At 42.6% G+C, this 26706-nt stretch overlaps 1 protein-coding gene across 3 annotated transcripts in view; it reads left to right on the top strand.

The window, feature by feature from the left end:
- RNLS (renalase, FAD dependent amine oxidase) overlaps window positions 1-16969 on the top strand; it is a 102647-nt gene extending 85678 nt beyond the window's left edge. For 2 of the 3 annotated variants that reach the window (XM_081861965.1, XM_081861964.1), the window contains exons 6-7: window positions 1584-1759; window positions 16687-16969. In XM_081861965.1, the coding sequence (XP_081718091.1) occupies window positions 1584-1759; window positions 16687-16839 (329 nt within the window). In that variant the 3' untranslated portion in view covers window positions 16840-16969. Of the gene's footprint in view, window positions 1-1583; window positions 1760-5302; window positions 5476-16686 lie in introns of all 3 variants that reach the window. The other variant, XM_081861966.1, reaches the window with a different exon arrangement.
- Window positions 16970-26706: the final 9737 nt, after the last annotated feature.

Genomic DNA, 26706 nt, shown 5'->3' with positions numbered 1-26706 from the left:
CCCTTTGGGGACGAGCTGAGAAGAGCTTGTGTTGGCAGATAAATCATTTACACATTGCACAAAGTTAGGCCCAAAGCAGCCTCAGGTGGCTTGGGAGGATTTTAGGTGTGAGCTGCAAAAGATGTAAGAAAGAAAGAATATCTGAAGCTAGACAGAGACTTGAAGGAGGTCTAGTAAGAACTGCCTCTACCCCTGGAAGTATCTCAGGGTTGCCACCTTGCAATCAGATTCATGGCATTAAATTTTCCACTGTAAAACATCCCTAATTCATCCTGCTAATGCATTCACCCAATGTGGTTAGTAGGGACATGGTTTGTCTGAATAGTGAGGGAAGGGAGAAAGCAGCTGACAGGACCAGGCAGCAGGATCTACCACCGTCTCACTGGTGGCAGCACACTTTGATTTATTGTCTTACTACAATTATTTCTCCAAGCAACTCAGTGTGGTGCACGTGGTTGTCCGCTAACCTGTTTTAGCCTCACGCCAACTCGGGAAAATAGGTTAAGTGAAGAGAATACGACCAGTACAAGTGTTTACCAATGAGCTTTGTGGCTGAGTAGGCATTTAAACCTGGAACCTAGTCTAACCCTTTACCTACTACAACATATTGCATATTGCTGGACTACAACTTCCTTCATCACTGACCATTGATCATATTAGGTGGGGTTGGTGGGAAATGGAGTTCAGCAACATCTGGAGGACCACAGGTTCTGCATCCTTGGCACACTGTGTGCCTAGTGCTGAGCCTCTTCGGCTTGCCAATCAGAAGGTCAGCGGTTCGAATCCCCACGACGGGGTGAGCTCCCGTTGCTCTGTCCCAGCTCCTGCCAACCTAGCAGTTTGAAAGCACGCCAGTGCAAGTAGATAAATAGGTACTGCTGCAGCTGGAAGGGAAACGGTGTTTCTGTATGCTCTGGCTTACGTCACAATGTTCCGTTGTGCCAGAAGTGGTTTTGTCATGCTGGCCACATGACCCGGAAAGCTGTCTGTGGACAAACACTGGCTCCCTCGGCCTGAAAGCGAGATGAGCACTGCAACTCCATAGTCACCTTTGACTGGACTTAACCATCCAGGGGTCATTTACTTTTTAGCTTTTATATACTTTAGTTACTAGGTGGTACATTCCTCTCTATATGGTCCTCAGGACTCTCTCTCTAAGCTATACCCCCTGTCCCCAAGCCACAACTTTAGTGTTTTTGCCCGCTTATATTGTGTCCTTGAACTCCAATAATGCCTCCTGCTTGCGCAGATAGATGACAGAGAGGGGCTTGTGAATATGTAAAGATACTAGCCCATTGTACAAAAGTAAAAAATACATTTATTCCCTCTGGCATGTGGCCCTCAGAAGGGGATGCAGTCTTCAGGCTGAAAAAGGTACCCCACTCCTGAATTAAATGTTCAGAGAGAAAACAGATTATAATGCTTACTTTGTGCTATCCATATTAACTCTTAGGGAGCTACTATGCCGTTAGTTGCTTTTGGATTCCAATTGAAGCTGCGTTTAAGGTACAAAACGGTGCTGAATCTTGAACATAATTATTTATACGCCAAATAATATATATATTTCTTTGTGTCTCTTGCAGAATTGCCTGATGTCGCTCCATCTGTTGTTGTTCACACCAGCGTTCCCTTTGGAACTAGCCACTTGGAGTCAGACAAGGAAAAGGTTCAGCAGTTGATCCTAGACCAGCTGAAAGATGTTGTACCTAGTTTGCCTAAACCAGCCAGCATCAAGTGCCATAGGTGGAGGTATTCTCAGGTAATCTATAATAAAGGATGATAGCAAAATGCTCAAGTCCAATGATAGCTTGTTCAGGAATGTGAGAGGCGCACAGGATTTTTATTCAAGCATTGCACTGGCTTCTGAACACTGACTCGCTGTAGTTTAAACAAAACAAATTCCTTCCAGTAGCACCTTAAAGACCAACTAAGTCAGTTCTTGGTATGAGCTTTCGTGTGCATGCACACTTCTTCAGATACACTGAAACAGAAGTTTCCAGACCCTTCTATATAGTGAGAAGGTGGGGAGGGGTATTACTCAGAAGGGTGGTGGGAATGGGTGATAGGCAGATAGCTGTGATGAGCCTGTTGACGACTCTTAACAACTGCAATAGGTCTTACAGGAAAAAGCAAGGGGTGAAAAGGTGAAAAATGGCTTTGTCATGTATAATGAGATAAGAATCCAAGGTCTTTGTTCAGACCAGGTTTCTCCATGGTTTTGAGTTTGGTGATAAGTTGTAATTCAGCAGCTTCTCTTTCCAGTCTATTTCTGAAATTCCTTTGTAGTAAAACAGCTACTTTGAGATCTTGTATAGAATGTCCTGGGAGATTGAAATGTTCTCCTACTGGTTTCTCTGTCTTGTGATTCCTGATGTCCGATTTATGTCCGATTTATTTATGAAGAAGTGTGCATGCACACGAAAGCTCATACCAAGAACTGACTTAGTTGGTCTTTAAGGTGCTACTGGAAGGAATTTGTTTTGTTTTGACTATGGCAGACCAACACGGCTACCTATCTGTCGCTGTAGTTTGTTCAGCATTTTGTGAGACATCTGAATGCAAGCCACCTACATAGCTCAATTATATCAGGATGTGGCCCCTTGCTGAAGCTCTGTGGTAGAGCACAAAGAGCCAGGGCTTTGTTATGAGGGCACATGATGCAGTCACCTCATTGAAGCTAAGCAGGTCTAGATCCAGACAGAAGAGAGACCACCTACCAACACCATTTACAGCACTTTGAGTTCTGTATGTGTGGGTTTAGTTGAATTATTGGCATCTCCAGTTAAGAATTATGCCTGCCGCCAACTATGGAAAATGTGCAGAATTGGGCTAAGCATTCCGTGAGGTTGACCCATTCTAAGGTAGGTTCATACCAACCTTTTTTAGAAAACCACCCTGCATGGCTGGGATTCCGTGCTGCAATGGCATCAGCAGCAATCATGGTGGTCAAGCGTATCACAGAGAGAGATCCTATATCCATGCACCACTGTGGTGTGAAAACCTGGTCGCACAGAGGGCCTGAAGTCTATTCTTTATTCTGCTATATTCTTTCTGACCCTGTTAGTTCTTTGATCTTGCTACAGGACAACTGAGCGTTGCAGGACAGTTACTTATCAAATGTGTGAAATGGAGCAGAGAAGCTATTGCTATCTTGGTTCCCCGTGTGAGTCCCTTCTGGAGATACATGCCCCCCATCCCAGGCTGGGCCTCCAGCTAGCCAGATGCTGGGAACAAAAAAATGGTGCCTCTGATGCAATCCTGGTTAGCTGTTTTCCTATCTCTGGATAAAAGATGATAAAGGGAAATAGTATATAGCTGACTGTCAAATATGAGACAACTTGCTCTGGTGGCTGAAATGGCCGTTTTCTTCATATACGTTTCTCTTTTGGCATAGCTCCTTCTCTTCTTCTATGCCTTCACATAAACAAATGGAGCCATAACATTTGTAGAAGGAGAATGAAATATATATACCGTATTTTTTGCTCTATAAGACGCACCAGACCATAAGACGCACCTAGTTTTTGGAGGAGGAAAACAAGAAAAAATATATTCTGAATCCCAGATGCCAGAACATCAAAAGGGATCACAGCAACGCAAAGCCTCTTCAGGGCAGGGGGAGGAACGCTCCCCCTGCCCTGAAGAGGCTTCGCGCGACTATCCCAGAAGCCAGAACAGCAAGAGAGATAACTGCACAGCGATCCCTCTTGCTGTTCTGGCTTCTGGGATAGCCGTGCATCCTGCATTTGCTCCATAAGACGCACACACATTTCCCCTTACTTTTTAGGAGGGAAAAAGTGCATCCTATAGAACGAAAAATATGGTATATTAAGCAACTGTAATGTGTGTATATACTGTATGTGTGTGCAGATAATTACCAGAAGATGCTGATAGTTACCAGTTGTAAAAATAAAGATGGACACATATCTGAAGTGTCTAATTCAGGCCAGGCTTTTCAAAATTCTTTTTTTCCTTTCTAAATGAAATTTAGCAGCCTAACCACTTAGTGCAACTCAAAATGGTGTGTGTGTATGAGTATAGATAGATATAGAGATAGAGATAGAGATAGAGATAGAGATAGAGATAGAGATAGAGATAGAGATAGAGATAGAGATAGAGATAGAGATAGAGATAGAGATAGATATAGATATAGATATAGATATAGATATATAGACATAGATATAGATATAGATATAGATATAGATATAGATATAGATATAGATATAGATATAGATATAGATATAGATATAGATATAGTTAGCAGTTAGTTATGGTTCTTCCATGATGCCCCATAACCAAGGTTTTCGACAGAGGACATCACATCACACAGTGAATTTCACAAGATGTTACAGGACAGGACCAGACATGGAGATAGACCTGTTAACACTCACAGTACGCTGTTTGCTATTAGGTATGCTCATCACACTGCCCCTGAACTAAGTTAAGAAACTATTTTGATTGTTTGTTTTATAAAAAGTCCATTTTTTAAAGACAATACCCTCAAGTAACCAGTAGAAGAATAAACAATACCAAACAGCAAAGTAAACAACAATCAAACTGCATGATAAAAATATCAAGGCCAGCAAATTAAATAGCGGCTTAAAAAAACAAAAAAAGACAAAGAGGGGATCTTAGATACAATAAAAACATGAAAGAACAGTATAATCTTTGCCTGGCACCCAAAATATAACCAAGGAAAGATCCCAGAAAGCATATCTGGGAACAGGATTCCATAATTTGGCACCACCACTAAAAGGACCCCCTTGCTTGCAAGCACCTCCCTGCCCCCAGAAGACTGAAGGGACTCTGAAGATAAGTTCATGTTGAAAGTGGTGGTCCTTTACACACCCTGGCCTTAGCCTGCTCAGCTTTAAAAATCAAAACTATGATGAACATGAAAAATAAATTCCCCTGGAAACAGTGAGTATCTTTGATAACTCCATTTGCTTGTTTTCTTATTTCTCTGCTTTGTTTTCATTTTGTACTGTGCCTTATAAGCCATTATTTTAAATCGCCAATCATCTTGTATACATTGGTAGAAAGAAGCCATATAAACTTAGCTGCTGAATAGTCTGTCACCTTTCCATTTCTGCCATGGCTCTGGAGCCTGTGTTTTTGAAATTAAAAGAAGAAAAGTAAATTTGAAGCCACGGTTTTTGGCCGATGCACATGATTCATACTCATCTTGTCCCTTGTTCTTAAACGTTGCGACCACAACACATGTGCAACAGCCTCTTAGGAGGTGAGCATAGCCTGCGCTGAAACTTGAGTTTTATCACTCGCTCATCTCCCCACTTTCATCTAGCTGCAGAGTGATCTGGCTCTGGGACTCCCTTTCTGTCGAAGGAAGGGGCAAATTGAACTTCTGCCTCAGCAGCAGGAGGCTCAAATGCCACTCTTGCTCCAGAGTGGCAGGAAGCAGCCTCTGAACCAGCAAGAGGCCGTCTGAGGACCAGAGGTTAAAAATACTACCATAAGGTAATCTGTTTTGATCATAATATAATAGCAGCAGCAGCAGGATTTCCAGAGTGGTTATCATTATGGCAGCTAGATTTAATTACAAAGATAAAAACACCAGGTTGTTAATTAGGTTTATTGTGGTTATTATAATTCATCACTCGTGCTACTGTAATGCCCACAATGCCTGCACTGTAATAGCTGGTTGAAATTAGGGACATGGTATTTAATTCCTGGAGCCCAGAGAGAGGAAGAGAGATGCACAACTCTGAACATGATTCATGGATCTTAGGGCTGCCATAGAGCAAAAACAGAGGGCACCACTGAGGCAGCCAGGGCTTGACAAGTGTGTGTCTTGTAAATGTGTTTGCAATTATCTGTTTGCCACATTTCATCTTTTAGGTAGGCATCTAAGGTTTCAATCCTATGCACCCTTACCCTAGGAGTTAGCTTCCCTAACAAACATCATCAGCGTCATCACAGCGTACACTGCCTTTCCACACAAAAAAGATGTTGTGTTGTCCACAACAAGAATAACAATACATCATGTAATCAACAATTGTAAGAATAATTTCACACCAATAATAAAACAGCAACATACAAGGAACATAAGAGTATGCAAAAGACAACAACATTTCAGTACTATAAATGTAGCAAGATTACACCACTTGTCTACATCAAAAATAATAAGGGTGCTTTGAACAGATCTTTCCTTGGACCTAGATATTCTCTAGCCACTAATAATAATAATAGTTTATTATTTTCCCTCTCCCATCTGGCTGGGTTTCCCCAGCCGCTCTGGGCGGCTTCCAACAAAACACTAAAATACAATAACTTATTAAACGTTAAAAGCTTCCCTAAACAGGGCTGCCTTCAGATGTCTTCTAAAAGTTTGGTAGTTATTTTTCTCTTTGACATTTGGTGGGAGGGCAGGTGCCACTACCAAGAAGGCCCTCTGCCTGGTTCCCTGTAACTTGGCTTCTCGCAGCAAGGGAACCGCCAGAAGGCCCTCGGCGCTGGGCCTCAGAGTCCGGGCAGAATGATGGAGGTGGCCTTCTGTGTCCACTACAGGTTAGCCAAGAACCAAGCATCGGGTTGTGTGGCATGGTACTTTAGGGCTAGGCATATGGGGCTCAGGGCCAAAGTAAATGGGACATGAATCTTTGCATTTAACATTTATGCAAACCTTATAATGCACAATAACCTACATGCCAGATAATGTCCTCTGCACGTGAAATCATAAATCACCTAGTGTTTTGGAGAACATTGTCAGCAATATGCTGATGGCACATAGCTCCACTTCTCCTTTACATTTGCAGGTGAGGCAGTGTATGTGCTGGACCATTTTCTTGCTTTGGTAATGGACTGCATGAGAGCCAATAAACTGAAGCTCAATCCATATAAGAATGAGGCATTGTTAGCAGTGGCGTAGCGTGGGGGGTGCAGGGGGGGCCGGCCACACCGGGCGCAACATCTGGGGGTTAGGGTTAGGGGGCGCAAATCCACGGGTTAGGGGGCGCAAATTACTTGCCTTGCCCCGGGTGCTGACAACCCACGCTACGCCACTGATTGTTAGTGAGTGGTTCCCTAGACTGAATGGCTGGGAGGTTGTCTGCTCTTGATGGGGTTACACTTCTTCTGAAGGAGCAGGTACGTAGCTCAGGGGTCACTTGAGGTTCACGTGGCCTCGATGCCGTGGAGTTCCTTCCATTAGTTTGGCTGGTGGCCCAGCTGCACCCATATCAGGACAGGGACAGTTTAACTGCTGTTGCGTATGCTCTGGTAACTTCTAGGTTAGATTACAGCAATGCGTTATACGTGGAGCAGCCTCTGATGACAGTTCAGAAACTTTAGCTGGTGCAGAATTTAGTGGCCAGGTTGCTCTCTGAGGCAAGACGCTTTGAGCATATAATGCCAATCTTGGCCCAACTGCACAGGCTGCCAATTAGTTTCTGGGCCCATTTCAGACTGCTGGTTTTGACCTATAAAACCTTAAACAGCTTAGGACTGCAGTACCTCAAGGACTGCAACATGAGAATGGGCCTTTTCTGCAGTGACTCCCCATTTGTGGAATTCTATCCCTGGGGAGTCTTGCATATCTTTAGGTGTCAGGCTAAACCATGCCTCTTTTCCCAGGCCTCAAGATAATTAAACTGTGACCTTTTAATCTGGGGAGGGGGAAAGAGATACAGTGGAACCTTGGTTCTCAAACAGCATAGTTGACGAACAAATCTGCTCCTGAATGCATTAATAATAATAATAATAATAATAATAATAATAATAATAATAATTTATTCTTTATACCCCGCCCATCTGGCTGGGCCTCCCCAGCCACTCTGGGCGGCTTCCATAAAAACCAAAAATACAGTAAAATATCACACGTTAAAAACTTCCCTAAACAGGGCTGCCTTAAGATGTCTTCTGAATGTCAGGTAGTTGTTTATCGCTTTGACATCTGCTGGAAGGGCGTTCCACAGGGCGGGCGCCACTACCGAGAAGGCCCTCTGCCTGGTTCCCTGTAGCTTTGCTTCTCGCAATGAGGGAACCGCCAGAAGGCCCTCGGCGCTGGACCTCAGCGTCCAGGCAGAATGATGGGGGTGGAGACGCTCCTTCAGGTATACTGGACCAAGGCCGTTTAGGGCTTTAAAGGTCAGCACCAACACTTTGAATTGTGCTCAGAAACGTACTGGGAGCCAATGTAGGTAAGATAAGATGAATGTTTTTTGGAAGCCGAACATCCAACGCGGCTTGGCTTTTGAACGTTGGATTTTGAATGTTTTGGAAGTCGAACGGACTTCCGGAACGGATTACATTTGAGAACCAAGGTACCAAGGTACCAAGGTTTGTTATTATGGTATGTATTTCTTATGTTTTTATATTGTAAACCACCCTGTAATCTTCAAGTAAAAGGTGGTATAGAAATTTAATAAATAACAATGGTGGTGGTGGTGATGACGGTGACAAAGAGGTCTTTGCCTGCCCCATTAATTCACACATGCTTATATATTAGATGTGGCTGATTCATAAGAAGTTTATTTGTCAGCCATAGATCTGTCCCCATAGATGGCATTAAGTGAATGTAATTGAAGAATGCATTCTCAGAAAGGAAGCTCCCTACAAGAACTGACTATGCTTAAGTGCTATACAGTGGTGCTCGCTAATTACCTTACAGCTATTTCTGCTTTAACATTCCAATCAACTATTGACACAGCAGCAAAAGGAGAAAATGAAGGGTGGACGTGGTCCCCCCAACCCCCCGAGGCTTTCAAGCGGGATTTATTCTTTTTGTTAATTCAGTACAGCCATTATGCCCTTCATATGGGCCAAATACAATCCCAGGATTAAAATGCAGACATTACAATTATCCATGGAAGATGTGGGATTAGTCCTCCCAAACTTCTATTGATACTACTTAGCAGCACAGCTGCCGTGCTCTATCCCATGGTTTAATTATGATAAGACAACATTAGCATCAGCAATCAAGGATTCCTGAGCCAGAAAGTCTTTTCAGCCATCATGTTGCATTGTGGTAGGACTCGGGCGGGGGGGAGCATAGCCTGAGCAATATGGCCATTTCATACTTTTTTATAAGCAGCGCATTTGCTGTATCATTGAAATTATATGTTAAAAGAGCCCACATTCCTAAAGCAAAGAGGTAGCGCCATTTAAAAGCAGACCTGCCTCCCATTCCCAAGCGCAAAGGGTCAAGAGGCACGTTGGCTTGGTCTCTCCTGCTGAATTGGAAGGGCATCTCTGCCACAGGTATCGTACAGCCCAAACGACCCTATGGAAGGGGATTTTGAATTTGGAAGTACAGCACTGTCAGCTAATAATAATCCTACATGGGCATTTCTTCCCTGTGTGCGTGTATATGTATGCATACTTGCGTGATTGCTGGATTACAGTGGGGTTGGACTAGATTACCCTCAGCATCTTGTCCAACTCTACAATGCTATTATTCTATGTACACACTGACTAGAAGATCCAATGTGGCCAAAGGACAGAAGACCTCTTTTAACTCTCTTCCCCTCCATAGGATAGGGTTCTCTTCTGTCCATTGTTTGAATCAAGAATTGTAGGTCCACAGGCTTGTGCCCAGTTGCTTCTGCACACCGTTGTTTACTCCTGTTGCGCCCTGCTCCCTTTCAGGTGGCCCTCTTTTGCTTTGTCCATTCTCTTCCCCATTACAGTCCAGGAACAGGTGAGGTAGGCTCCCTAGTTTTAACTGGCTTAGAGTGCCAGTTAAATTATTAACAGCAGAGGGGCTGGATTTTCCAAGTCCCAGTTAAACACCTGAGGCAAATGAGATTTATTATCTTGTAGACAATTATTTTTCTTACGAATGATCGGAGCTGTTGTTGCTCGGTACCATCGGTTTCTTACTAAGGTTGATGCTTTGTGCTGCCCTGTACCTAGTGGCATACAATAACACAAGGGAAGTAGAGCAGTAAACTTGACATTTGTAGTTCAGCTGCACTTCTAAACAAATCTTTGATCCGGAAGAAGCAAATCCAAACTAAACAACAACAGATTCCAAGGAAGAGTCAAGTGGGAAATTTTACTGGGAAGATTTGAAGGGGGGGGGTTGCATTCTTCTTCTTAAGCTGTTGTTTATTATTTTTTAAAACCTTCTCATTTGTTTTGTTGTCTTTCATTTCTACAGTATATCCTTTGGTCTCACTGCTAGAGGGATGTACATCTTTTGATCTACCTAAAAGAACCTTTACTCTGAACCAAGCGTAGATCTATGTCCCATTCCCCACCACCACCACCAAAAACATTAATAATGTTCATTTCTACTGTGTCTTAAAATGGGGTTTGGTTGTTCAGATGACTTTTGGTCCAGTTGTCATTTCAGTAGCCACTCTATTCTATTTCATCTAGTTTTAAAAACTCTATCTTTTTCCCTTTCACATTTCACAACACTGACACTCTAAGGCAGCTAAACAGCATCAAAACCAAATACAGTTATTTGAAACAGCAACAACAAAAGCAAAAAAGCAGCAGAACCTTCCCTCTAAAAAGCTCAGTACCATAGACAGCAAAAGGTGCCTTGCAAACACACTGTTTGTCTCGGAGTTCCAAAGCCTTAAAGCCACCACAGTAAAGACCCTGCCCAGGGCAATTCTCTCCCATACTTGAAGTGAAAGAAGGCCTCCAAGGAATATTTTGAAGAATAGGTAGGTTTATAGTGGAGAAGATGGTCCTTTAACTACTCTGAATGGCAGTCAAAGATTAATGAGGAAAGCTTGGAAAAAATGGGCGATTTGGGTCTGGTGAATTCTGAGGCAGATTGCAACAGCACTCAGATACCCAAAGATTCTCACACAGAAGACAGCAAAGATTTGTTCTCTGCTGCCCCAGAGGATAGGACGAAAACTATTGGGCTTAAATCGGTATAGGAGGGTGGATTTCAGCTGGAGAAATGTCTTAGTAAGAACAAGCCTATAGTCGAACCAATTATCTAAGGGAGAGGTGGAGGTCTTTAAGCAGAGTCAAATCATCTAGCTATGGGTTTCTTGTACCGAGGAGGGGGTTGCACTAGATGTCTACAAGGCCCCACTGAGTTTGGTCATTCTTTTCCTTTCCTTCCTTCCCCCTTGTTGTATTCATTCCGGGATACAACTGCCATTTCACTGGGGCATGCCCTGCCCCTGCCCTCTTTTCCGTGACAATGTGGAGCGGCGAAAGCCGGTCCCAGAAGCGTGCGCCTGGATTCCTCCTGCACGTATGTTCTCTGCAGACAGATTGCTCCTAGGCACTGCCATAGATGCCGTGCCCCTCCGCATGTCCCTTGAGAAGCTGCAGCTTTGAAAACTGCAGTCTGGCACTGCGTTACAGAGTTCGGGAAAGAGAAATTCTCTCTCTCCCTCTCTCTCTCTCCCATTAACTCCTCCCACACAGATACACCGTCAGCCTGAACAGGCAGGCTTACGGATCCATAACGATAGCCGTGGTAGCAGATGTCACAGTAGTGCTCTACATGACTCATCTACTGTACTCTGCGCTCTCTAGAGAGCCCTGCTCTTTTTATATGGGCTCGTTTGCAAAAGGTGGAATCAGGCAGGCCAAACAGGCCACCACAAGCTGTCAAGTCTCGAACTGCTTCCTAAAAGCACATCCCTTCCATTATTAAAGAAAGCTCAGTGGCCCACATATGACAGCTGGCTTGCAATGGCTGGAGACAGTTCTTTCCTCTCCCCCCCCCCCCACCGCCTTTTAAACAAAAAAAGGCCACTGGGCATGCTAAATGTTAAATGGAGCTGATACACATGGGGAGGAGAAACTTTGCTGGGTTTACTGCACAGTTGGTTCTTGGCTGCAGATCCTTAACCACAGTGGTAGAATGTGTAGGGGGAATATCCATTGACTGTGTTGGAAAGGCTGATGCAGGAGGCGAGGAGAGAAAGAGAGAGAGAGATCCAAAAGTCCTCTTTCCCATAGGAATGTGTCTGGCCCCTGATAACAGGATGTTGGATTAGATGGGCCTGCTGGGCTCTTCTTCGGCCATGGCTTAATTTGGTCACATCACTTTCCTGTTGGGCCCTGCTCCACTTTGTTTTCACACCCTATCTTCCCCTTTTCCTCCTTGTACTAAATAATTTCTCTCCCTTTCTTTCTCTCATCCTGCAGGCTCAGCTATTTGTTCTCTGTAATGGGTCAGTTGGGAATTTCCAAGGGGCTGCTCCCCCCACTCCCAGAATGGAAGGGAAATTGGACAAAAGTATTGGACAAAAGTATCTAAAAACAAAATCCAATGTTAAATTTAGAAAGTTCAAGGCACTGTATACTTAGATGGTTTTTAAACTATGCTCATGGAGCAGCAGGGTAAGAGAAGCTCAGCCTTCTCTCACTGTATTTTCAGTTTCATGGCTCCTCCAGACAGTCTATTGAGCATCCTGATTTGCTTGCACTAAGCTTACAAGGAGGCTGGATTGTACTCAGTCTCTGCCTGGATACAACAATGAGCATTCTGATATGCTTTCAGGGCATTTGTACTTCTGGTTAATCATTCATTCATTCCACGCTTTTCAGTGCATTTCCCCCATCACCTTCCTAACTGCAAAAAGCCTGTTTATTTTTTTAAAAGTGTATTTGTTGTGCTAGGATGGCGGAGTGCTTTAACCCACTTCAGCTATGCAAGGCTCAATTTCCCAGTATGCACTTCAGCCCTTCCCATAGATTGTTGACAGCTTGGAAGTTCCCTCGGTCAAATATCATGGTGAGCCCTAACACCCCACCTTTCTCCAGAGGAAAGAAAAGGGCCTGGATTCTGTCTGTTCCCTAACTCCATCAACACTCAACGCACACACACACACACACACACCAGTGGATGTTGCAATTGGTGTCAATAGCCAACCATGCTACTTGGCATGAAGTGCATGTAATGTAAAGCCCTGGCTTTACATGGCTCTGTCAATGGTGAGGATGGATATTGGGCTTTATATTACATGCATAAAGGAAAATGAAAATGGAGGCCACTCTAAATTATTCATTGATCTCAGTTAACATGATGCACAATCCCTTCTCTTAGTCTTGCCAGAAGATGGACATTTCAGTCGATATTACAAGCGTATCTCTGATTCAATAAATATTAGACAGCAACATTCATAAATATTGGCATCCATCGCAGTGAAAAACTTAACCAGGGAGAGCATAAAACTGGACCTTTTTTCAGCCATGTTGATTGCTTTGTCGTCAGATGCAGCCATTAGCATCACCCACGTTATTCATTCCCTTGAGATTTTCAGCAGACTTCAGCAAAAGCCACTTGGGATGTTTCAGTTCACACATCTTGTCAATTATTATGATACAAAGGCTGATGCTCTTTGTTAACAACTGCCTTCTAAATAAAAGTTTTGCAAAAGTTGGTGTTGCAACGCTTGGTGATAAACATGTATAAGATAAAGCAATAAATGAGTAAAATAAAACTGATAAAGGAGGAATGTCTCCATCAGTCAGGCTGAGCATTATGTTCCTGTGAATGTCTTTAGTTGTTAATTTGAATACGAAACAAGAATCCTGAGGTTTAAGACTTGAAGTTGGATTTGCTTTAAGAATTGTTAGTAATGTTTTGCCTGCCTTACTTTAGCGGGAGTGAATAATAATAATAATAATAATAATAATAATAATAATAATAATAGGACGCAGATGGCGCTGTGGGTTAAACCACAGAGTCTAGGACTTGCCGATCAGAAGGTCGGCGGTTCGAATCCCTGCGACGGGGTGAGCTCCCATTCCTCGGTCCCTGCTCCTGCCAACCTAGCAGTTCGAAAGCACGTCAAAGTGCAAGTAGATAAATAGGTACCGCTCCGGCGGGAAGGTAAACGGCGTTTCCGTGTGCTGCTCTAGTTCGCCAGAAGCAGTTTAGTCATGCTGGCCACATGACCCGGAAGCTGTACACCAGCTCCCTCGGCCAATAAAGCGAGATGAGCGCCACAACCCCAGAGTCGGCCATGACTGGACCTAATGGTCCCTTTACCTTTAATAATAATAATAATAAATTCTGCTTGTTGTTAGAAGGATTCAGCCATCTCAAGGGTGAACTTTGCTATGAGTTATATATATAGAAACAAGGCAGCATAGGAAGATATCTTGTACTGAAGCAGACCCTTCCTCCATCAGGCTCAGTGCTGTCCACACTGCCTGTCAGGAGCTCTCCATGGTGTCAGGCTGGGGGTTAAACCTGGGACCTTCTATATAAAGCAGATGCTTTACCACTGAGCTATGGAAGAGGGGGCAAATGCAGAAAGGTCAGATGAGTAGGCAAGAAGGTAAACATGGGGGTTAAAAGAGGGAGGCAGTAGGTAGCCTAGGAAAAGGCGTATGGTAGAAGTGATAGCCAAATGGAGAAGGGATGGGGATGAACAGGACGGATGAAGCAAGATGTGCAGGAAAAGGCGGGAAGCAGGAGAAGGCTAAGAGTGCAGGAGGACAGAAAGCAAGGCCAAGAGGAAGGAAGAAGGGGCTGACATTAGCTTGCTGACTCAGCTGTGGCTCATCTTTATAGCCATACGGCCATATGGCAGGCATCGCTTTAATTCAAGATAAAGTATTTCCGTATCACTTCTTTCATCTGAGTCAGAGGTTTCGATAAGCAGTCGTTGCTGTTTTGCCCTGTTGACATTAATCTGTGGATGTGTCCCTTTTATAAAGCCCAGGCAAATTCCATATCTGTAAACATATAAACAGCTATTTCCATTTGCATCAGCAGTAATCACAGTCTATGTTCCTTTTTATTTATATTGTACTCTCTTTCTGTAAACAGGTCTATTGATGCTAAAAGGAATCTATTCCACTCCTCTCCTAACAAAGTCAAGGGGGGTGGGGGACCACGCATGCAGTGTTTACTTTGCCCAGAGAAATGTAATGCCGTTTCTCACTGTTTAGAGAATTCCTTGACCATTAGCAATATCATAGGCTCAACATACATTGTGTTTTAATGTACTGGATTCGGACCACTGCTTCTGTGCTCTCTTCAAATTGAGAGGTGTTTCATTTTAATAATGCTGAATATAGGCAAACCATTGCTCCAGCCAAATCCCAAATCCTGAACTGATTCTGGTTGACCCAGGATTTAGCCAGAGTGGGTTGAGGCAGCCCCAGGTCTCCCAGATCAATCTGTGCTTGTTTAAAGGGTCGGTCAGGAGGTGAAGTGAGGAAGGAGTAGAAGGAAACACATGCACACTGACTCCTTCTCCCTCCCCTACCTACCCATCCAACGTTCAATTGTGGTTTTAAGCCCTAATTAAAAACTCTGCAAGGCCCCAATCCATTTCGGGCCCTGGATCAAGGTCAGGAACAGATTAGGGCCACTCAAAAGGGCCAAATGAGGCCCTGAATCAGATTAGGGGCATTCACAGCCATAATGCAAGCCTGCACAGTGATAAAATGGCTTGTGGGCAGAGGCTTAGGCATGCTCTGTCCAGAAAGGCCTACCTGGATGCCTTCTTTATCGTCTTTTTGGAGCCAGCTGAAAACCTTTTTATTTACCCAGAGTTGCAAATTGTACTTAAAATCCAGACTCTTAACTTGATTCATTCGCTCTCAGTTGTAAGGAGGTTTTTGCTGCCTCTTATTGTTGTGGTTGCTTTTAATTGCTATATTTTGTCTTTTTAACTTTATTTTGTTACAAGTCAAACAAGGGATATTTTTGGTGGGTAGCTATAGTAAATGATGATGGTGTTGTAGTACTAGCTGTCGTAAGAAATCTCTTAATTGGAGTCGTAGCCTATATAAGACATGGGGATTCAATCTTTCCAAGTTTAAATCTATTTATTTATTTATTTATTTATTTATTTATCTCTCTAGTCATGCATCCATTTATTTACATTTATATCCCACCTTTGTTCCAACCTGAAACTCAAGGCAGTGTCGATTGATTTTCCCAGGGGGACTCCCATCCAGAATCTTTTTGCACCCAGACCTGCTTAACTCTAGCAGTCATGGGTGTTGTATCATGCAGCTTCAGACTATGCTGAAATTGGTGGGCATAGAAGCCAACTCCTAGGAGCTGAGGTCCCTTCATCCCCACCTCATAAAATATTTGAAGGGGCCACTCTCCCCAAAAGTTGAAGGGAATTCCCATGCCATGTCATTTGATCTAATGAGACTTACCTTCCCTCCCCCCAATATTTTATTCAAGTTGGCACCCATGTTGGCGGGTGCAGGGGAGGCACACCAAGCCAACTTGGCTTGGCAGGTGCCATACTGGGGAAAATACTTTTCCCAGTGCAGTTTGCTCACGTGTGCGGCAGCATGCCATGTGCAAGAGAGGAGAATGAAAGACCTCCTTCGATTTCCCCATGAGATCCAGCGAGGAAGGTAAATTTACGAGTGAGTGGAAATGGCTTTGGAACCAGAAAAAGCAGGCTTCGGTACTTTGTATTTTCTTTGAGACAAGTATTGTGTGCTGCTAAGATTCGTATTGCCGATGTTCCAAAACTCGGCAACGTCAGTAGTGTAAATGTATTTTAGGCAGATGGCCTTCATGAATTTTATAGAGGTTTCAGTTCCTTTTCCCTTCTCATGTCATAAAGCATTTTACCATAGAATGAAAGAGCACTAAGCATGTTTGTTGTGATAGGTGTCAATTATTATTAAAACGAAGGGACTGTTTCTTCCAATTAACACACGTCTTTCCTTGAGATATGAGTTACTCATATGTCATGCAATATAATGAATAGCTACTTATTTTTCTAATCCCCTCTGTGTTTTGTTTTGTTTTTCCAGGTTACCAAAGCTTTCCCTGGCAGTCCAGGACAAATAACTCTCCATACGAAACCGTTTCTTGTCTGTGGAGGTGATGGATTTATTCATTCCAACTTTGATGGGTGCATAGATTCAGCAATGAGTATTGTGCAGGCTTTGAAGTCCAGTTTGTAGGATTTTTCATCATTTGTTTGTTTGTTTCCTGCCATCTTATTTCTATGATGAATTATACAGTATACTAAAGCTTGATATACTTGACCTACTTGACCTCTATTTTAAGGAAATAAATCATGAAAAGTCTTCAGACGTTTCACAGATTTATTGCAATAGCTGGAAATGTTGCTTATTTATTTGCTCTGCCTTGAAGACACTCGCTGTGATAACTTTTCTGGCTTCACAGAGTGTCAGACATACATCAAAATGGTTGTATGCCTTCTGTCTTCACCCAAATTCCCCAGCTCTGGGCAAAACATTTCCACCAGTTTTAGATGGGTAAGGGGGAAGAAACCTTAGACTACCTCCTGAATTATTATAGGGACCAACCACCAAAGAACAGCAAGCCAGTGTGGTAAATGGGTAGTTGTGTGAGTCTACCTGGGATCAGTCATCTGTATTCACCAGTTTTAGCATCTTATGAAGTCACATGATGCAACCACTATGCTGGATGCAGTGAGGGCCTAGATGGGAGGCTGCCTGGAAAACCAGTGGACACTAGATTGAGTTCCACAATGGAACAAAGTTGGGATATACAAGCCATGGTGGTGTGGCTTTCCTGCCCATGTTCACACGCTAAAACGGTCTTGCAAAATGTTCAAGTTGCCAAATCCTGGGGAAGCCAATATCATGACACAGCTTCTATTTCAAAACATGCTTTGGATGTTTCTCTGTTGCACAGAAATGACATGAACCAGTTCTCTACGCAGTGATGTCAATGCAAAATGGGAAGGTGGTGTGGTGACAGAACAGGAAGTGCAGGGAAACTGATGAAATCTTTTCCTGTGCAGCAAGGTAGCACCCAAAGTCTCTCATAGTACCTCATGGCCTTGCACTTTTTTACAGAACCGTTTTACCATGTGAATGCAAAGGAATGTCACCTCATGGGGATTATTCCACCTTTTAAAATGGCCACCTAAAATCACTGAGAGAATTGTGGAATTGCATGGTTTCACTGAAGAGCGTATATCAGAATATTTTGTGGCTTGAGATTTCATTGCAAACTTCACCAATTATTTCCCTCAACGTATTGCTTGCTGGAATATAGTTTGAGAATCACTGAATGAGATTATAATAATGTGTCCTAAAACAATTAACAGTTTGTGATTTTTTAAAAGCCATTACCCTGACTTATTTACCACAGTTCTTTGTCGTATACAGGCAGTGGCTTTGTGTGCACAGTATCTAAGGAATCTACTAGAATGGCAGAGCTATTCAGGCGGCAATTCTATACCCATTTACCTGGGAGTGAGTCCATTAAACTTAGTGGGACTTACTCAATCATAGACATGAAGAGTAGAGCATTGTTACCCCATTTCCTCTTTGATAGTGAATGAAAATGCTTTGCTTTTTCTTATCCTGTATGTTGTCTGGCCAACAAACAATCTAACCGTGCACAATAAGGCAAGAATTAAGAGGATTTGAAAGAAACTTAAGTCGATTTATGTTTCTTCCAGCAATCACATTTTACTCAAATTGTTATCTTGAAGTGTCCGCTAACATATACTCGCTTGCATTTGGGCTGCTGCAACTTTCAGTGTAGCAGACAAAAACAAAACCAGGAGACAATTGCAATAGCTCAGTTGTTTGCTAGATGAGTCTGTGATTCTTAAACTGTTGCACAGTCCAGGGCAACTTGGAGGTTGCCTCTAAGATCACAATGGAAATAGAGGGAAATTCTGAAAAGCCAGCAGGTTATTTGAAATATGGTATCTGCTTGTATGATGGCGAAAAAACAATTAGTTTTGTTGTTGATGGTGTTGAAAATGTGAAGTTATAAAGCAGCTTGACTCTTCAGCAGCACAAGTGGCTACAACAGAAACCTCAATAAAACTTCAGGCCATGTGCCTGGTTCTCCTCGGTAATCTGACCGGTGAGGTAGGGTAGGAAGAACACAGTTCCTTGCGTCCAGTGTGTTGTGAGGAAAAAATGGCAGCCATGATAGCCGCCTCTTCCACACACTGTGTTCAGAAGAGAGGTGAAGGATTCCCACTGTGACTGACACATAACACACAATCTTGACATTAAACCTTGAAAAAATTGTCCCCCAAATTTATCACTAGTGAACAGAAATTCAGAATTTGGAGACCATTTGAGTTTGGCCCCATTAAGCACTTCTCTGGCCCTTCCCAGAAACACTTATAAGTGTGTTTTTTTCTTTTATTGAGAACCCGTCAGCCCATTTCCTTAAAAAAAAAAAAAAAAACTTTAGGAAATTGACAGAAGCTAATCATTTTTATTTTTATTTTTAAGCATATGTGTGTTCAGTTTGGAAATGGGGTTAGTAGCTGTGTGATATAATGCATGTTGGCTAGTAAGCACAGCCTTTGCCGAAATAAAACTTTACGATGCTGTGTTGGAAAAGCTTAATTAACAAACTGTCAGCCCACATGTCCTGTTCAGGAGCTGAGGATGACAAATGATCACAAGTGAGCAGTAATTTTTTTCCACCTTGAATGTTTTCTGCAAGCAGGAAATTACCTTGCCAAAAAAGAAGGGGGGGTGTAGAGAAGCTATTTTAACATTGTTAAAATCCTTTGAAAAATAAATGTGTTGTTGAGACCAGCATTGACATTTTGATCAGAGAATTTGGGGGCGGGGGGTGATCCTCACAGGGAAAGGGAAATTAATCTACTCATCTGCATTTACATGAAGATATTACATGTGGAGTGGAGCTGTTAGAGAAGAGCACATCACTCGAATTTTGAGAGGTCTGTGTTGGATGCCAGTGACCTTTCAGGTCCCCTTTCAGGCATTGGTACTAGGGTAAAGGTAAAGGTAAAGGAACCCCGACCATTAGGTCCAGGCGTGACTGACTCTGGGGTTGCGGCGCTCATCTCACTTTATTGGCCGAGGGAACCGGCATACAGCTTCCAGGTCATGTGGCCAGCATGACTGAGCCGCTTCTGGTGAACCAGAGCAGCGCACGGAAACGCCGTTTACCTTCCCGCTGGAGTGGTACCAATTTATTTACTTGCACTTTGACGTGCTTTCGAACTGCTAGGTTGGCAGGAGCTGGGACCAAGCAATGGGAGCTCACCCCGTCATGGGGATTTGAACCGCTGACCTTCTGATCGGCAAGTCCTAGGCTCTGGTTTAACCCACAGCGCCACCTGCGTCCCTTGGTACTAGTGTACAAAGCCCTAAATGACTTGGAACCCAAGGAGAGCCTTCCTCCATGTGCCCAGATTTAGGGAAGGCGGACTTCTCTCAGTGTCACCCCTGTGGGTGGCAAGGAGGACAGGAATGCAGCAGAGATCTTTCACTGTGGGAGCATCCCCAGCTCTGGAATTCCTTTCCATGGGATGTAAGACTGTCCTCTTCCCTGTCCACATTCACCAGAAATTTGAAGACGTTTTTATTTGTCCAAGACTTTGTAAGGAAATAGGTATTGTTAAGCTATGGGTTAAACAATGCTGTCATGTTAATTTATGGACATTGGATATTGTTTTGTTTGATATTATGTTGTTGACATAAAAAATTTATGCTGGAGCTTTTTTGTGATCTAGCAGAGCTCTCCTTATACTCTTCTTCTTAAGGAAGCCTGCTCCCATTTAGATAGCCCAGTCTTAGATTCTGTTCCTTGGTCACACTAGAATGTGACATAAGGTTCAGAGAATAAGACAAAAAGTTTGAAGCTGGATTTGATGTATATAAAAATCTGCATTGAAGAAGACCAAGATTCATCTGTGCCTCATAAAATTTCCAGAATCTTCTACTGATATTTAAGCACCTGTTCAAATATTAAATATAAATTCCTTAAAGGTTGCAAGTTGCTCTCTGACCTGATGAAGGCTGTGTAGTTTCAGATTATAGATAGGTAGGATATACTTCTACAGATAAGGTGCATATTATTATTATTTTAAGGAAAGATACTTTATTTGTTTTTGTAATTTTGTGTTTTGTTTTATTTGCATGTATTTAGGTTATGGTTTGTATGTTTAGTTCTGTTTGTATGTAATCTAATATATTTGAGCTATGAAACTTCAAAGAATTTGGGTTTGGGAGGGTTAAAAAAGAGATTACCCCAAAAAAATCAGGGTGGTAGAAGGAAAAAATATGGTTCTTGGTGTGGTACACATTTAAGATCAAAGCAGAGGAATAGAATTTCCACAGATCCAGAAACTTGTGGTCTTAACTAACATCCTAGCATAGATTCGCTTCCAAGATATTTGTGGAAGATCAAATTCACTGGTGTCATCAGTCATGACTTCAGAGCAGAAGTCCAGGGCCCCACTCAGCTGAATGAGCTACAGGTTCCGAAAAACAGCAAGGCTAGCTTAATACATTTTAAAGTAAGTGAAATAATACTCAGAACCATCTAAAAAGCCACCCAGGTAAGACTTTGAAATCCAGTGTCTAAAATTACCTCTGCTCTTATTATTTGTTAACTTTCATATTATTTGTTTACTCTTAATTGTTGAAAATATAGATGGATTTACCATCTCTACACTGTGACATAGGAGTTTCATCTAGCTATTAGAGGAAAAAAATTAAGCTGTGGATGTTTGTTATTCTGCAAATGAACAAGGAAAGCTGTAATGTATGGACTGTAGGCTTCTTTTCTGCTAAGGCCATTCGCAATGTATTTGGGAGGGATGCAAAAAGCTCATATTCACTATTATAGAGGGGTGTTTATCAGTTGTGCATCAGAGCTGCATCAACTTGTCATCATAAATCTGCCCAACTTTCAAAAATGTTGAGAGAAACCAACTGGGAAAGATGAGAAATGTCAGAGAGGGTAAAAATAGAAGACGAAAAAAGATGAAAGATAGTTGGTTTTTAGGTCCTAAACAAGGCTTTGTGAGGGGAGATGAAAACCAACATAGGCCTCACAATGGATTTGGCCACTGAAAATCTTGTTCCCTAAAGTCTTGTTGAAGAGAGATCTTCCCTTGCTGCCTTTCTTTTTCTTCTAAAAAAAGGGCAAGCCAGAAGAGGCCCTTGAAACACAAAATGTGTACACAGTGACTTACTAGCTTCATCCAGGTTGAGGGTGCATGTCATGTGTGTCTAGTCTACATATGTGGTGTCTTGAGCAGGCCTGTGAATTCTACTCCAGCCTTGAAACTTGAGACATTTCACAGCATCTCAAATGTGTTACATGTGGTAACCAGCATCACTGAATAGAGCCACTGGGGTGTCGTGGCTAGACTGCTGGGGTTCAAAGCCCTATTCAGCCATAAAGTCTGCTGTGTGACCTTGGACCAGCCAGTCTCTCTCAACCTCACCTAACCTCACAGGTGGTCGTGAGGATAAAAAGAAGAGGGAGAGAAGAAGTATGTAAAACCACCTTGAGTTCCTTGTATTAAAGGTGGAATATAAATGTAGTAATAATGATATAAATGTTTTAAGTGGGTTTCTAGTATAAAAAAGAAGCTTAAAAAATCAAGCTTAGGGTTCCATCAAGCTTACAGTCTCTATCTACAGATGTGGTTTAATTATGTGTTTAAAAGCAGTGCTCATCCACACTGTCTTCTTCTGTTCACTGCCTTACCTCTCTTTACTAGGTACAACTTCCTGGTATGTCCTCTCCATTTAAGCTAATAAATTATTCCAAATTGCCTGCAACATACTATAGTCTTTTGCAGGCAACTTGGGTTATATATAGCACTGGTACCTTGGGTTACATATGTACAGTGGTACCTTGGGTTACATACGCTTCAGGTTACATATGCTTCAGGTTACACACTCCGCTAACCTAGAAATAGTGCTTCAGGTTAAGAACTTTGCTTCAGGATAAGAACAGAAATTGGGCTCTGGCAGCACAGCGGCAGCAGGAGGCCCCATTAGCTAAAGTGGTGCTTCAGATTAAGAACAGTTTCAGGTTAAGTACAGACCTCCGGAACGAATTAAGTACTTAACCCGAGGTACCACTGTATACCCTCAGTTCAGTGTATTGCGTCATCATAACAGAAATACTATATACCACATATGGAATCTCCTTAACACCTTGCATAGACTCAAAAGCAATGTTTTTCAAAGGAGACAAGTCACACACTCAGCTCCTAGTCCTCAAGCAAAGAAAAATTAAGTGATGTACATTGTGTAAGCAAGCCACCAAACTTCAAGCTAGCCCCCCACCACTCACTTAGGCTGTGTACACACTATACCTGTAAGCAGTGCTTTTTTTCTAGAAAAAGAGGTGCAGCTACTCACCAAGAAGTTGTTACAGTAAGTGCCACACTTTTTAACAACAACAACAAAAGGAGGTACCAGTACTGCATACCCTTAAGTACTTTGGGGGGGGGGGGAGCACTGCCTGTAAAGCTCATTCAAAATACATTATTTCCCTCAAAGAATTCCAGGCACTCTAGTTTATTCCTCACAAAGTTACTATTCCCAGCCTGAGAACGGTCTATACCTGGTCAGGTGGAAGCGAATTAAAGCATATCTGTGTGGTGGTTGCTCCAGTCAAGGATGTGAGGATAGAATTGACACACTGAGCCATTTCACTACTCTTACTGAAATCCTTTTGGTTTCCCTTGAAATTATTCTAATGTTTCACCTAAGGAGGGCCACCCCATTTTTTCTTCTGCTTTAGGTGAAATTTCAGGGACAATACCTTTCTTAAACATTAGCTCAACCTCGGTTAGCAGAAGCACACAGATTTTGTAACAGTTGTTCCTAAAATTGCAGATGGTTACAAACTGGCAAGTTCCTGTTTGAAAAATGCAGAACTAGAAGGCTGATGCGGCACAGCTCTGTGGCATTAGGTTTTGCTCATCGCATCGTAGAACTACATGCTCCCTCCCACCCACCAGATTTAACTTCACAAACCAGAAGTGAAATAATGAAGAGTGAGGCTCAAATGCCTATCATTACGGCGCAGTTATGAGTGGGCTAGACAACAGTGATTGTGTCTGGCGGATCAGATGATCTGTTTGAGAGAGAATAAGGGATCTTCTTCCTGAGCCTGTTTACTCTTGAGCTGGCGAGCAGACATTCAGGAGAAATCGGGGGGGGGGGTGATTTCCTCCCCACCCCCCTTTCTAATCCTGGTTCTGATGTGCAGTTGGTAAGCTGCTTTGCTAAAATCCAGAGACATTGATGATGTCACCTTCGGCCACTGCCCCAGGCATTGTATCAGTTGGATAATAGCAGTTTGTTATGGGTTGCACTTTCAGTCAAATCAATCTGTATCCAGAATGGTACCAGTATACTATTTGGGAAAGTAGCTGATATTAAACTGGCTGATAAAGCAGCCCTACATCACACTGCCCAGTGCCAGCTTTGGAATAGTTATATAGTCCCTGAGCCAGCGAGGTTGGTTGATGACCACACAGGGAGATAAATGCTTATTATAATTTTAGTCTGGACCACTAGAGATTGAAAATTGGTGCTAGAAATGCATAATTCTTTGCTGTTGTTAGAAATTGATAGGGAGGCCCTGCAGTGCAGCTTCAGAAATCTAGCCACAGGCAAGCTCAGATGAATGGTTGACAACACAGAGAAGTCAAGTGTTATGATCTGCTATCACCTGTTTCCTATCCCTCCTGAGTTCTTGACTATTTTCCTGATGCAGCCGTTGCAATCCTGCATGCCTATGAACACACTGTTTCAGTATGACTCACACACACAAACACGCTCGCCTAGGTGGTACCAAAGGTACTAATGGTCAAATTTGACATCTTGGCTCCTTGACAATATGTGTGAGTCTTTCTGAAATGGTATACATGAAGGTCTCACTATCGAAAACAATGCATTCACAGGATATTTTTAGGCAAGCATTTGCATGACGAGGCAAGATTTTCCATTGATCTCTTTGGGGAAATTTCTAATGCGTTCCTGATCACAGAATTTTGACTCTGGAAAGGGGGTGGGGACAAGAAAACCCTGTGAAACCTTGCAAAAGGCAAATGTGGAAATGAAAAATTCTCTAATATGACCATTCCTTCCCCCTTCCTACCTCCTCCCTCTTTCTTTCCATGGTTTCTGGCAAAACGGCTATCACGGACCAACAAAACACAAAAAGTAAGGTTTGTTTAAGGTTGCTTATTTGTGTACAGTACTGCACACAGGTCCAGTTGTTTGGATATCTGAATCTGCAGTGTGTATAGTGAGGTTTGGGTCCTAATTCCTCAAGTTTGGATAAGTGAGATTTGGGTAGCAGGACATGCAAGAACAAGCAGGCTTGCAGCCACTATGTAAAAAAAAAAAAAAAAGGCAAGGGCTCTGAAGAAAAGGTTATCTGCTGAGTAAGGCTGGTGCTATCCATCTCATGCCAGAGTAAAGCCTGCAAAAAAATTAAACATTCCCGACATTATATTTTGAGCTCCCTGCTGTGTTCGCCATCTACAAACATCTTATTGGGGGAGAGGAGATAACTGTCCCGTTTGATAAGCCATTCAGGGTTATCATTAAATTACAAGTGGAACGACGAGAGTGCATATAATCATAAAAGAAAATTGAACTGCATTAAAACGACCCATCCAACCACCCCCACCCAGCCTTCAGTCTGGGAGGATTAGTGCTAAAAGCCATTTCTGCAATCACAGACGATATCTTAACCCTTTGTCGACTACGTGCATCCCACACATTTTAAACATCCTCCTGTTCTTGTCAGTGATTCACAGAATACACCAGAGAAATAGTGTGTAGTCCTCACATGGCATCTTAAATTGCCATTTTAGATTTATTTACTGGTTTATAAGGTTATTTTTGTTTTACAAGCGGTGCACAAAGTATCTCTGTAGCTTATGATGTTTTAATTGTGGCTTTATTTGTGTGTGTGCGCGCGCACGTGTGTGTGTGTGTGCGTGTGTGTGTGTGTACACACACAGAGAGATAACTATAGACACATGTGTTTCCTTTTTTGTATGGTGCCTTAGACTCCATATTGAAGGAAAGGTAGGGCATAAGTCCAACTGATAGATTAAAAAGTGGTGTACAATAAATCAATAAAAGTCATTCCAACAATAATAATATTATAATCCTAATGCACGAACACAACCAGCCATATAGGCAGCTGAGCATATACTCGCACACACTAAAAGCAACCTTAACATACGAAGGATAAGGAGAATGCTAAGTAACAAAAGGCTAGGGCTATGCAAGTATTTAATGAAGTGTCTACAGCTATACAGGAATGTATTCTGCCACATGCTCAGAAAAAGAGAACCCTGGAGTTTTGGTGCCACTACTGAGAAGGCTTCGTTTTAGGTACACATCAACCAACCGTGAGGGCAAGGAACCACTAACAGGACATCAACAGAGCTTCTTTGATTCCTATGATTATATAAGGATCTGGCTTCCTCAAGTATTGAGAGACGAAAATGTTCCATTGTCCTTAGACCTGGAGATGGAAGAGTCTTTGTTCATTTCTGGCCTCCGTTCTTTTATAGAGAAAGAGATCGTGCTTGACTCTCATGCTTTCTTGAACTGTGGGAGCACGTACATCCATAATGCACTCAAAAGGCTGTTTTGTTTATAAGTGAAAATTTTAAAGAAAGAATGGGTTAAGCTGATGCAATTAAAGGACAGAAGTTTGTTTGTATTGTGAATGTTCTGCTTAAGCCTAAGTCACAAGGGTTGGGGGGAGGATGTCTTAAGCCTTGCTGCAGCCAGCATCTGTAATGCACAAATGACCTCTGCATGCATGCAGAGAGGTTTTGTGCATGGGCACGCCCATATGTGCACATGTCTGCATTCCTCTTACTGTGGGAAAATGAACTTGCTTTCAGTTGCTTTATGCATCTGACCACTCAGCTGATCAGTAGAGCATTGTGGTAAACCACAGCTAAGCTTCAGAGATCTTTTTTAGAACATAGTTCCGGTAGGACTGGATGGTACCTCTTGCATCACCTTGCTCCTGCACCAAGATGGCCT

This window comes from Podarcis erhardii (genome assembly GCF_964252035.2).
Source record: "Podarcis erhardii genome assembly, chromosome: 5".
In the NCBI taxonomy this organism is placed as follows: Eukaryota; Metazoa; Chordata; class Lepidosauria; order Squamata; family Lacertidae; genus Podarcis; species Podarcis erhardii.
The sequence above is the reverse complement of the archived record's forward strand: the minus strand, read 5'-3'. Positions and strand labels throughout refer to the sequence as shown.